Genomic DNA, 13,410 nt, shown 5'->3' with positions numbered 1-13,410 from the left:
CAGCTAATGCAAAGGGACATAATCTTTTCAGGAAAATGATTTGAACACTGCTCATGTGGGCAAAAAAAACCTATTTCAAGAAGCTGTGCTGACTTATTTGTATGATAAGCCTTTGAATCAAGAGACAAGCCTTGATATTTACACTGGGAAAATGCCAGAAAGACTGCTGGAAAAATTCAGACAGGCACTAAGCCCCAGTTATGGACATCTAAAATAGAAATATGCAAGAGACTCAAAACTTTGGTCAGCTGCATAAATGCTGCTTTCAAAATCTTAAAATCCTACCTCAGAGTTAAATTTGTTCTGCAGAGATTCGGATAAGAAAAAAAAATTTAATTCCTGCACTAATGCTTAAAACAAAAATGCTTCAAGGCTATTTGCAGGTCTTTAATTGTGTTTTCCTCTCTATTCTAAACTCTGTTCAGACAGAAGAGGAGAAAAAGTGGAGGAGTTAAGGAGAGTGAAGAAGAGAGGAGGAGGACGGGGCAGCTGCAGTGTGGGCAGGTCTGTAGGGTGAGTAGGGAACGGGAGCGCTTAGAATGAAGCATTATGGGATTGACTTGAACGGATTTATATACTGGTTGACTGACTGGTTGATTGACTGATTGAGATGAGATGTAGACTGACCTGTGTGAGATCGGGGCTGTCGCCCTGATCTATCCCAACTCGCTGTGTCACAAAAAAGGAGGGAGGGGTAGGGAAGGGAGGAGGGAGGCAAAATAAAAATAAACCCAATGTAATAATAAAACAAGGAGTAAACCAAAAAACCCAACAGACCACAGAGTAAAAAAAAAAGGGAAGAGGCGTGTGAAGGAGAGAGAGGAGGAGGAGGAGGAGGAGGAGGAGGGAGAAAGAAGAATCAAACCCAAGCATTCATTAATTCATGCAGTGGCTGGAAAGGAAAACAAAGAAAAGACAACATAGGAAGAAGGGAGGAGGGCACATGCACACGCATACAAACACCTATATATACAGTATATGTACACGCACACACACTTATAAAGTACACGGGCACACACACTGAGATCTGGAGACTGGTTTGAAATGAATGCTGAGCACACCGACTGATTGAACAGGCAGGGCAGAGAGGGCAGACAACAGGTCACATGACTGTGCGAGGTAAGACACATCCAAAAGGAAGACACTCAACTAATGTTGACTTTGAACAGAAAGAGAAGGGAGGGACACAGATGACACACAAACAGACAAACACACATTTTGTTAGACAGGTAAAATGAATGGGTCCTTAAAGTCAACGTTAGTCTGTTGTTTTTTTTTTCTTTGGATCGAGTGGCTGCACCCCAAACCTTCTTCCAAATGGGAACGAAACCAAGCAGAGCGAGAAAGCCTTTGAAGATGGCGCAAGGGAAAAAGCTACGCAGTGGATAAAACTGTTGATATTCAGTGTGAAGCCTACCAAGGACTGCAACTGTTAATTGGATAACAGCCATTATGAAGAGAAATTTATATTTCATTAAGAAAAGGAAGGAAATAAAATATGAGGAAGAGGAGACAGAGATAGTAATAGAAGAGCTTGCTTGGGCATGCAGTGCAGGCATGTGAACAGGCAGCACGCGAGGGGTCCCTCAACTGGAAGCGCTACATGAGTGGCTCTCTGATAGGCTAAAACTCAGCCATTAATCACTGTCTTGGAGTAAACCCCTCCCCAGGTCAGGGCAAGAGAAGGACAGAAACAGGAGAAAATCTAGATGCAAAAAAAAACAACAAAATATAGACTTGAAAGATTAGGGAGAAGAAACCCCTGGACGCTGATCTGCGGTCAGTTTTGGGTTTGAAACTATTGACCGCAAATCAGATCCCAAGGGTAACAGAGGTCTGGGGCAAATCTCAACAGGTTCAAGTGGATTTTTGCTGCAAGTTAAATAAAAAACATAAGAACAAGACATTTAGATATTTATACATTAACAAGAGGAGGGGAGGCCGTTGAGTTTTGCTCCAGACAGATATTCCTGCCCTCTGAGTTTCCTCCTCCTGCTCCTCAGAGGAGGAGGACCAGCTGGACGAACAGACATTACCTCTGCCACTTTGAGAAATTCGGACAGTTTGGTCATCCTGTTGAGGAAGGTCTTGTAGATCTCCAAAGCTTCTTTGCACTGGTTCTTCTTCATGTCAAAGTATTTCTCTGTGTATCAGAAGACCATAATAAGCATATGAGCATAACTACGTGTTCACTAAAAAAGAGGGAATGGTACACTTTGACTTGTTCATTGGCAACAAATACTTGACTGACTGGGATGCTAGTTGATAGTGTTAAAAAGTGTATACAGTCAAAAGAAACTGCTAAAAACATCAACCTGGTACTGATTTGTCCTCATATGCCTGGCCGTCTGGCGATAAAATAAATTCTGCATAGACTCCAAGTCACTATATAGATCGGGTCAGTTAAGTAATGAGTCATTTAATGAACTTCACAGCAAAGACTCTGATAGTCTGTTCCTCCTCACTGGCTTAATAATTAATGGGAGAAAAGAAGGTGATCTTTATAGCCTTTAATTGAACTTTGAGAGACAGTAGAAGGAAAAATTGATTTCCCCCTAAAGAAGGATTGAGTGGAGTCCCAGTCTTGTGATCTCAACATCAGAGGAATATTAATTCCTGAATACAACATGGCCTCAACGGCGATGAGTTCTGGTATATGGATGGTTTACCCAGCATGTTGATAACCCCTTCATTGTAAGCAGCAAACAACCGTATGGAGTCTTTAAAGAGCAACATGAAAGCTGTGTTGATCACTCCATTGGTCAGCTCGTTGGAGTTAGGCTGGAGGAAAGACAGAGAGAAGGAAAGAAAATGCTGTCTGAGATCAGGTCGAGATATTTCGGTGACCGAAGTGGTCTTTTAGATACAGGTTTTGTGCGTTTGAGACACACATTTACCTGGAAATCCAGCAGTGCATCCAGCTGGTTCTGAATGACAGGCAGAGTCTTAATCAGCTTCTCTGTGTTCATGGTGCGCATCACACCATCAGCCCTGGTAACACACGAGAAAAGACAAACGCAAAAGCCTTCAAAACCACGAGGGTGAGGAAATAACACAGAAATAGAGATTTAAACAGTTTTGAGTAAGATTATGTAACTTTTGAAAGAAATAATAACACATTCCTCCTCCTACAAATAAAACACACTCAGGGCTTTTTCCACTAGAAACGTATTTGCTCTGGAGTGTACTGGTGCTAATGTAACACTATACATTAGCATTTTTAAGCATTTACCATTATCCCTTAACTGCCACTTGTGGCCATATTGGCTGCTGTTCAGCAAAAGTTAAACAGGCTCACTTCAAGGAAAAATTCTACTTTAAACTAAATCTGTTCATTACATAGCTGAAGTAGAGCATAAACATAAAAATGCAGTTGTTCCAACTGTCATCGGTAGAAGAGCGAAAAATAATGTTCACATCTTTTTCGCCTTAATGTATATGCGACATGTATGTCAGCAGTGTGTATGTGTTTGTTACCCTCGTTTCATCTTGGTGAAGTCCACCGCTGCTAGTCTGTAAGACATGGCTTTTTCATTCAGGTAGCGGCTGTAGCGTCTGATGAACGTTGACATGTTATACCCTGGGTGGGCAGAGAGGGGGCACTGCGGTTAGAGACTGATCACTTTGACCTATATTCAAATCCAGTTAAGAAACCATAATCCTTCTCATATGAAGTGTACTAACTTCTTTATGGGCAATCTACTTTTCCCAATGTGTCAAACCGGAACTTGCACCACATCACCTCGAGATGAATATATTTATATTTCATTACTTCGTATGATTTTTCCATTTTCAGCAACTAATTGTAACGAAGAAAGAGCACATTTGTTTTTAGCTCTGCAATCCTGGACTGTGGCTTTCCCTTGAAATAGGCTTATTGATAGTGTTACAGAGCCAGGGAGAGTCTGACATAAAGTCATTTTGTTAGACGTACAGCACTGCTGAGTTCACAAAGAGCCAAATGGCATTAAATCACCTTGTAGTGCAGCCTTATCAAGAAAGTTGTTGAGGTTGAAGAGCGTGTTTCTGGAGGCAAGGTACTGCATCAATCTCTGATGTTGAAAAGAAGAGAACAGAGGGAAGAGTTAGGGTCTTATCTGTTACTGCTCCATGACAACAACATGGTAATGTCCACACAGACACACTGGCAGTGTGTATGCCACGCAAAGTGAGGAGTTCATTTGTAGACTTGCAGCTTTACACGTGTGTTACAGAGAGTTTGTTGACTTAAAGTAATGAAAGGGATGCTCTGGCTTCCGAGAAAACTGGGCTTCACACAGGTGGCTTAAGTGGAGTTAAAACAGCAAATCACGTGCTGTGATCACAGAAAATCAAATGCCCCCAATACTGATAATGCAGCAGCCAAAGAACGGCTAGTTTGCTTGTACATTGTTTTACAACAATCCTTCACTGTTATCACAAAATGGGTGTATCTTTCTCTGTCTTTGCCCTAACTTGTCAGTGTTCATCTGTAACATGTTTTTGTTTGGTTGCCAGGTTGCAACAGGTCAACCAGCACACACATACCTCATTTTAATATTGAGGGCTTACTCTCCAGGTCAGCTTTAGTTCATTGTGTCCAAATATTTTTTAAAAATCTAACCAATAAGGATATAATATGCCCTGTCTATCAAGTCAACAAGTCTGTCTTAACTTTGACTGATATCCCATTGGCTTAGAATAGTCAGTAATCCCATTTCAGCATCCTGTTTTAAAAGGAAACAAATCACAATAAGGAAATAAAGATGCCAAGTCATGGTGCTTTAAACTACACAATTTGTCTCAGATCAGGTGCAAAATGCCAGATCAGGCACAAAGCCAGTTTAGACATCCCTGACAAATTTTCAAAACGCCATGTCACTATTTGTGCCACTAAAAGCTTTGTTGTCCACATACTTTGATTGGGTCGTCATGCCCACAGTAATCGCTGCCACAGCCTCTCTTTCTAGTCTGAGACGCTCATCATTTAACATGTTTGATGTTTTGGTTGTTGCTCTTGTAGTGCGAGCAGTGGAGTGAGGCAATTTGCCACACTGGCCATTGAAATGTCAGCAGGATACTTCATCAGTCCTTGTTGGACACACGGAAGATAGGGCTTCAAAGAAACTCACTGCAAGAGTTGGAGAGAAATTGCCACAACCTGGTGAGTAAAATGTCAGATTGAGCTAGACGACTGGCAAACGTCCACGTCTGCCTCTCTCTGTGCCTCTGTGTCCGTGTGTGTGTGGAGACAGAGGCGCAGACAGCATTAGATTGTCCAGGATATGTCTTTGTTTCACCGTCTCATTGACTCCATTTCATGTGTGCACTGTATAAATGGTGATTTGCCATCTAGTATAGGGATGCAACTAGCAATTATTATGTCATTGATCAATCTGTTGACTATTTTCACCATTAATAGATAAAATATTTGGTTTATAAAATAATTAAAGGAAGAGGAATTGTGAAAAATTCCCATCACCGTCTGACCAGTCTTTGGCATTTTGGCAGACATTTGGCATTTTTCTTTATAAATGACTCAAATCATTAATAGATTGCCTAAAATATTGTTGATTAGTTTTCAGTCCATCAACTAATTGATTAATAATCTAATAAATATTTTGCCTCTTTCCTCTGAGGCAATATTTGTATGACTTAAACTCACTTTATTTGCTCGTTTAACTGTGAGACCTGAGGGAACATGCCTGTAATTATTTCTCGTTTTTTTATTGCTGTGACTGCTTTTGAGACCTCAAAAAAGCTACAAAAAATGGTTTAAAGAGATTGTTTTGAGGCTGTTTTGATCACATGAAAACAAGCTCTCCAGGTCCAGATGCCAAATTATTTTCTTGCGATTCCGAGAAAACAGAATTTGAAAAAACTGGTATATTTGCTCTCGCTGGGCTTCTACGTATCTGAGTGTTCAGCTCACCTCGTTGCCGTACATCATGAGGTGGTGTGTGGTGATGAGTGCTTTGAAAACCACTATCCAGCTGTTGCTGGCTGTACGCTCCAGCAGTGTGTCGGCCAGGTGGGGGATGCTGACGTTCATTTCATTGGTGCAGTGGATCAGGTCTGGAGGACAAAAAAAAAACAAAACAGCATGAACAAGTCTAGACTGTAGAGCAAGGATTATAGACAAGGGCGAGATCAGTTGTAAAGTTGCCGGTTTTACCACATTGTCCTTAAACTCAAACTCTGCTTGTTAACTTATGGTAAGAGATTATGAATAAAAGCACCAGCTACATGCCAAAATCGTAATTTACAAGCTTAGAGAGCTCCTAAATCAATGAATGACGCATGGCGCATTAATTTTGACTCACTCAATATCAGCATGCGAATCAATGAACAAATGATCATTTAATGGCAGAGACTGTATAGACAGATGAATCAGAACCAGGGCCACTGTCTCAAAAAATCCATTTCCTGGCTGTAATTTAACAGTGCAACTTACCTTCTCCACCAAAATGTCAACAAAATATCAGCTCAGAGCATGGAAAGTTACATTACAAGGTCAATCCTATTCCAGCACAATCAACTCGAGGGATGCATAATTTTTAAAAGAAACCGTCAGATAAATAGGCTGATGATGAATAATGAATCTGAATTTTCCTCCAGACCATTTCTGTGGGTAGTGATGGACTAAAACTGACTTGACCCCGACGTTTACCCACTGAGGCTCAAATGTAGAGTGTAAATTGCCTGCTCAAAGCAAATGTGGAACACGTTTCAAAAGGAAAATAGCTCAGTGGTCCGCTGTGTTGGATTCAAAGGTCCGACAAATGGCAGACTCAAAGTGTGTGTGTGTATGCGTGCGTGCGTGCGTGTGTGCGCGGGCTGTTTTTGAATGAAAAACACAGATAAAAGGATAATTTCTTTTAAAGCCAGAGAAATAAATTCCAGTTCCAGTTTTATATTTACAACAATATCCCCCCAAAATAGTTAAATATAGGTGATAGGTGATATAGAATTCAGCAGTAAATGTACAAATGGGCCAGATTATGGTAACAATGCCCTAAATTCCATAAGGATTTTGGCTAAAGATCAAAATGTGAAGTATGTTCGGCGTCTGTTTAATCTCCAAGATTTACTGACTTCTAGAAAAAGAACCAAGCTTTAAATGGCACAACTGTGCTTCTTCCTATGAGCCCTTTTGTTATACTGCATACTGCATATTCTGCAAATCCATAAACGTGAAATTATTCTGCTATGATTCAAAAAGTAAAGGTACAGCGAGTTCACGTTCTTTTCCTGGATGAACCAATTACATTTATCTCACTATTTTGCTCTGAAAATCCCTGTTTAGGTTAATGAGCCCAATGTTCTCTGTAGTGTTGTCAAAACTGAGATTGTGCAGATAATTTAAGACCCAGCCAGGAACAGGATCTTAGCTAGCATTGGTATAAAACACATATCTAATTTTGTGAAGGAACATTGGAAGAAAGTGACAAAATGACTAAGCTCAAATTTGATCAGATCAGATGAAAAAAGAAAATAAGTGAATTGCAAGAAGCAATTTTACTTAAATTTGTCAACAGATGGTAAAGTACAGCACAGCAGCAACAAAAGCAGCATACAGTGACAAGTAAAGGAACTAAAATAAAAAGCCCCTGATGTGTGGGAGGAAGTGAACATGTGTTCAAATACAGACAGAGAGAGAATTCGTGTGCAGTTACAGAGAGAAAACTTCTTTCAGATGTAAATTCTCGGCCTGTTTCTTTCACAGGATCAGACGTTATCAGGGTTTATTTGAAAGCCGTGTGATGTTTTCTGCGCCCACTGAATGCCGAACGCCAAAGAGTCCCAGCTGATACCACAGGTAAATGTTTAGTGAATGTCAAAAGGCATCCGAGCACCAGCAATTCACCACAGTTAATGTCTCAATCTTGTTCATCTTTATGTTATATTTGAGTGTGAAACCCTCAGTGGCAAACACACAGCCGGTAATAACTGCAAGAATATTGATTATAGTCTTCATCGATCCATCCAGCTTTGACTGCCATGAATTATCACTGCAGTCAGAATGTCAGACTTGCACAGTTGTTCCACTGATTTAAGGCCAAATATTAATCAAGGGTCTGTGTAACGTCCAATATCTGAAAATGGAAAGTGAAAAGTGCAGAAAACAATGTACACACCCATCGAAATGATTCCCAAACAAGAACATTTTGACTGAATATCCATAAAGAGCAATGCTAACATCAAAATTGATATTTATTGACTGACATCACTATAAAGCAAATTTACACCTGATTAACCCCTGAATCACCTCTGTATGTATTTTTATTTTTACTCTGAGGAATTTTTCCCTTCTCCTAATTAAATCTTGAGGCATTAATATCACGATCATATGTGGTAATGGTGGTGTTCAGTCATTGTTAATGAGTTGTTTGTGAATTTCCTTCTGGCCCAGTAATTAATGGGTCCATATTGATTCCAACTAATTAATGTTTCCTATCAAAAGTGAACACACACAAACACACTTTTTCGCCATGCTGGTGTCATGGCTCTATGGATGAGAGTGTCGGTCCACCACTTTGGTCCAGACTGAAATATCTCCACAACTACAGGGTGGATTGCTATGAAATTTTGTACAGTTGGCATTCATGGTTGCCAGAGGAAGAATCCTAAATACTTTACAAAATTTTGCTTTGGTGTGTTGCCGTTTTCATAGCAACATTTTGGGTCTCAGCAGGCAGATGTTTTCAGTGAGAAAGCTTCTAAAAAACCCACTGTACACTACCTACCCAGCACCACATGGCAGACAGACAAAGTTAGCAACTAGTTGGTGAATAAAGTGTAACATTTAGCTGATAAAAATCCAGGTATTTCACTCAGGAGTTGGTTGAGACCAAAAACAGAGCTAAAAGAAAGCGAATATTAGACTTATATTCATCAAGTGGCCAATAATATGACTCCCAATGAATGATAATGTTGCTGTGTAACTGTTGGATGTTTAATTAAGCTGCAGTTTGCTAATAAGTTCACTGTATGTGTGATAATATGCTCTTTTTGAATACAACTGCACCCAAATAATAGAGCTGCTACAGTGAATTATTCCCATGATGTATCCACCTCTGTGTTTTCCTCTGGGTAATAGCACATTAGCTAGGATTTATTCTTTGACATGTGACGGTGTAGATAGCTGGAGGGATGTAATGAAGTATTGACTGTATGATTGCCAAGTGTGATTATTGATAAGCTGCAGTCCACATCAATAACACAATTTCAAATAAGCTTCAGGACATCAGCGTGCAAACATTTATACAAATAATGAGATGACAACATGGTGTCATCAAGTGAAATTCAAGACATTTGTAAAGCTAGTTAGGATAAAATATAAGGCCGGTGTTTTAAAGTATGTGTGACTGGAGGGATTTTTCCTCATAAAGAGACTTACTGTAAAATGCTATAAAAACTCTATTCAAGATCATTTAAAGCCTTGGCTTTAGATAAAGTGGGTAATTTTCAGGACCTGAAACAGAATCGCAAGGTTGGGTCATTATACTGTCACATACAGTAAATGTCTAGGGTTATTCATTCATGCTTATTCATTTTGTGTGTTTGTGACGTCACATCGGTCCGCCTGTGAGTCATTTCAACTTCGTCTTACTGTCCTCTTTTACTCAGTTTGACAGACAGGCCATAAATGTGGCTGCCAAGGAGCAAAAGGCTTGGGATTATTATCTGCACCTTTTGTTGCTTTTGCAAACATCAACAATGCATGGCTACTGCAGCCATGACACACAACCAAAGTAACCATGTCCTGAATAACACAACAGACTTGTGTTTTCAGGGCAGGAGGCCATTCATTTATGGCCTGATTACTGTTCTATATCTGATAAATCTGGTTTCTACTGCCACTGTCTACTATCTCAGCCATGCAGAATATTGGCTAGTGAAAGTGAAATCCCATTTCATCCGTGTGTCATGCTCATCATTTTCTATAGGTAGTAAATAATCAGCAATGGCCATTTATGTCACCAACCAGTCTGTCAAGGTCATGACACTATGGGGGAAAAAAACACATGCCGATGAGACCAGGTTTTTTTCACTCTGAACAGCTTCAATAACCAGCATTGCATTTGATTTATCATCTATTGTATTTGGAGAAATGGCACAGCTATTCATCTTTTCTTTCCACTGTGCCTCGTAAGGATGGATCAATAACAAGTTGAGTATATTTTAAAGGTTATTGAAATGTTGTCTGTATTTATCAAACCTTTCAGATTAGGTAAACCAATCCAGAATTACCGCTCAGGCACACCCTCTCTCTGATCTAAACGGATCTTCCAAGTTCTGTTCCACCAGTAAGAAAATCTCCTTCAAACTCATGATGATGTTTGACAGTTGACTATACTAATAACTAACAATCCAGTCTAGGAAAAGAGTGTTTCTTAACACTGTGATGTGGCTCACTTCAAATGTGAAATCAAGAAAGTAGCTCTAACATCATTGTTTATTTAATATTTCTGGTTTTTAGCAACATTTAACAAACACCATTTCCCAAAAGCCCTAAGCTAAACGTCACAACATCAGCCCGTTGACTCGCTCGTGGACTCGTCTCTTCTGTCGAGCCTCAGGCTCATGGGTAATGGCATTCATTAAATGTTGCTAAAGTCAGAAATATGAAATAAATGACAGCCGTTATCAAACATAGGAAGTGAGCCACACCACATGCTGCTGAGAAAAGCTTTGTTCCAAAACATGAGTTTTTGATACTCATGTTATCACAAATCTCAGTGATATTTTGAATAAGGTTTTTCTTACTTCTGGAACAGAACCCTGAAGTTCTGGTTTCACTTTGGTTTTGTTCCATTTGCCTGCACTTTTTATGACACTATTTAAACAAGCAAGTTCAATAAAAAAAGAAAAGGCTCAAATCCAATGGTGGTCTGAGTGAGCTGCACAAAGAGAGTGTGGGTCACACAGATCTGAACTCTCAGACTTGACACTGACCCACACTCTTGTACAGCTGACTCATAGGGAGCTCCTGAGAGCAGAAGAGATCATTGCCTTTTCTTTGCATGCTTTATGCACTTCCTCACCAAGGTCCTCCCAGATAGTCGAGGGATTAGAGCCACTGTCCTCCTGATAACAAACTTTCTTCCTGCACCCTTCCCTGACCTGAAAAGTGCTGTCTCTACTCTCAGTAAATGCCAGAGAGAGAAGTGTGTTATATCATGTCCTGGATAGAGAGGAGAGCCCCTCTAACAGGAAATAGAAAGTGTTTTATTGTGGAAGCTAGCTGTGTCTATTAGAACAGCTGCATCTGAGTGGCTCAAGTACAAAACACTCATTCAACTAAAAATTCAATTCAAGCTTCCAGGGGGGTGAATTGAGCCAAGCCTACAGTTTCTCCTTTGGCATGGAGCTTTTCATTCCACAAATGATTAGAATAAGAGCTGGATCAGAACAAAAAAAAAGCCCTAACCCTAACACTAACCAGAACAAACGGATCCATTCTGAGAGGAATGTCACTGTCCTTGACAGGGGTGGTATAAACTGTTTTATCACCCATTTGTCAGATGTAAATTTGTCATGTAAATGCTTCGGTTCTATTTTCAGAACATCTGCTCTCACCCTTGAGTTGAGTGGCATTCACTAGTTTCTGAGAGACTCTGACTCACGGTGGGTGAGAAAGGTGGACGACCTTCTCCCGTTTAATAACTGCAGGGGTAATATGCTCTTATAAAACTGCGGCTTTGCACAGTAATAAACCAATAATGGCACCAGTGTCTTTATGCACTTTATCCAATTATTGTTATCCATCTTTAGCACCCTCACCAATACTTTATTTGATTTTCTTAAGGAGTTAAGTCAATAGTCAGTGTACTCTAGAAATCCTCCAGTTTCCGTCTGTATCAGGGGTTTTCAGACTGTTCCTGCTGCGGCTGGAGCAACAGCCAAAATGTAAAACACGAGCCTCACAAGTGCCTACAGCAGTAACACTGTTGAAAACCTCAATAATTAGCCTTTAGTGGTGGTCACCATCCAGATAAGGAGATTTCTGTGAAATCACAGCAGCAGTAATTACCCAGTATTGCAATTCAGGAGACACTAAAGGGCCTTTTTCTCGTAAATGCACATACAAACTTGCTTCTGAACCTTTTAGAACACCCCCCCCCTTTTTTTTTTTTTTTTGCTTTAGCTGCCTTTTTAGTCCGGCAAAGTGATACAGCCCTGATTTAGATGCATTGTGTTTAAGCGCCCAGTGGCACATCTTGTGAGGGAGCCCAGAATTCCCAGTGTCACCTCTGCTGTGGACATAACTGACTAATACACTGCCAAACTTGCCGGCTGACTGGCTGGGTGTGTGGCTGGATGACTGACTCTAAGGCTGTTTGGCTACCTGCCTTGTTGTTTCTCTCGGGCTGATTTATCCACGTTTCCTCTTGATTAGCCGGCTTGTTATTTGCCCGTCTGTCTGTCTGTCTGCACTGACTGCCTGTGAGCCTGACTGGCAGCAACATTGATTATCCGTGCTCTCTATCGATCATGTCAAGTAATTATAGTGAGGTAGAAAAGCCACCTAACCTAATAATCACTGGTAAAATCTGCATGTGAGGAATCCTCTTTCTCCCTATGTACATAATTGCTGCAGGTAATTAGCAGAACGTGGAGATAAAGAATCTCTACTGACACCAAATAAAAAAAGAAAGAAGGCCTCATTGTAACACCCACCAGCAGAGCTACAGTACACACAGTATAGGCTACTCACTGACTCCCTGCCTCCTGCACCTCCTGACAGCAGTAACACATTCATTAATGATAATAATGCACCAGAAGACATGACATTGAACTTGAACGTGAGGTTCTAGAAATGAAGAGAAAATGTTGAAGTGATGCTGCACGAATGATGCACATTCTGTATGAAGTGTCTCCAGAGGATAATAGTGCTGCTGCTGCTGATAGTGGCGTTAATAATGGATAGGCCTACACTGTAAAGCGGCTGGTTGCAATATGATTAGCCTATACCAGAGTGGCCTATTTCCCCTGAATGACATGCACAGATAGTGCCTGGCTGTTTGCCCCTCGCCTTATATTAAAATTTACTGCTTGCATTAATGGGCAGATACATTGTGGTGTGTGCTTTGCGGCGTAAATCACATTTGAATCTAGGGGAATGTAATGGTGCCTAATTAAAGAGGCTGCAAACATAACCGGGCCGGATGAGAGAAGGGGAGAAGCATAATAGATGCTGTTTATACAAGCTATCCTTTGTGAGGAGAGATGCTGGTGGCTTGATGCATGCATGCAGGCTATCTATACCGTAAGCAGTGATGGTATGCTTAACCTACAGTCAAGGTGTTTCTTCTTGGGTCCGCTGACTTCATGCGTCGTGGCCTTGCAGACGGCTTTGCTGATGGCAGACCCGGTCATGCTGTGCTGCGCGGCGGCGATCCGGTCCGTCAAAGACTGTCCCGACAT

The 13,410-nt window shown here is 40.7% G+C and overlaps 1 protein-coding gene across 1 annotated transcript in view; it reads right to left on the bottom strand.

Moving 5' to 3' along the window:
- The window catches only part of LOC121190350 (phosphatidylinositol-binding clathrin assembly protein-like), a 19,013-nt gene extending 5,603 nt beyond the window's left edge, over positions 1–13,410 (bottom strand). The window contains exons 1-8 of the mRNA XM_041051003.1: positions 13,281–13,410; positions 5,912–6,054; positions 3,977–4,052; positions 3,478–3,580; positions 2,898–2,991; positions 2,670–2,781; positions 2,037–2,143; positions 628–669 (exon numbers count right to left, since the gene is read on the bottom strand). Coding sequence (XP_040906937.1) covers positions 628–669; positions 2,037–2,143; positions 2,670–2,781; positions 2,898–2,991; positions 3,478–3,580; positions 3,977–4,052; positions 5,912–6,054; positions 13,281–13,410 — 807 coding nt within the window. The remainder of the gene's footprint in view (positions 1–627; positions 670–2,036; positions 2,144–2,669; positions 2,782–2,897; positions 2,992–3,477; positions 3,581–3,976; positions 4,053–5,911; positions 6,055–13,280) is intronic.

This window comes from Toxotes jaculatrix, chromosome 12, assembly GCF_017976425.1.
Source record: "Toxotes jaculatrix isolate fToxJac2 chromosome 12, fToxJac2.pri, whole genome shotgun sequence".
NCBI classification, from domain to species: Eukaryota; Metazoa; Chordata; class Actinopteri; family Toxotidae; genus Toxotes; species Toxotes jaculatrix.
Note: the sequence above shows the minus strand (reverse complement) of the source record. Positions and strands in the feature narration are given on the sequence as shown.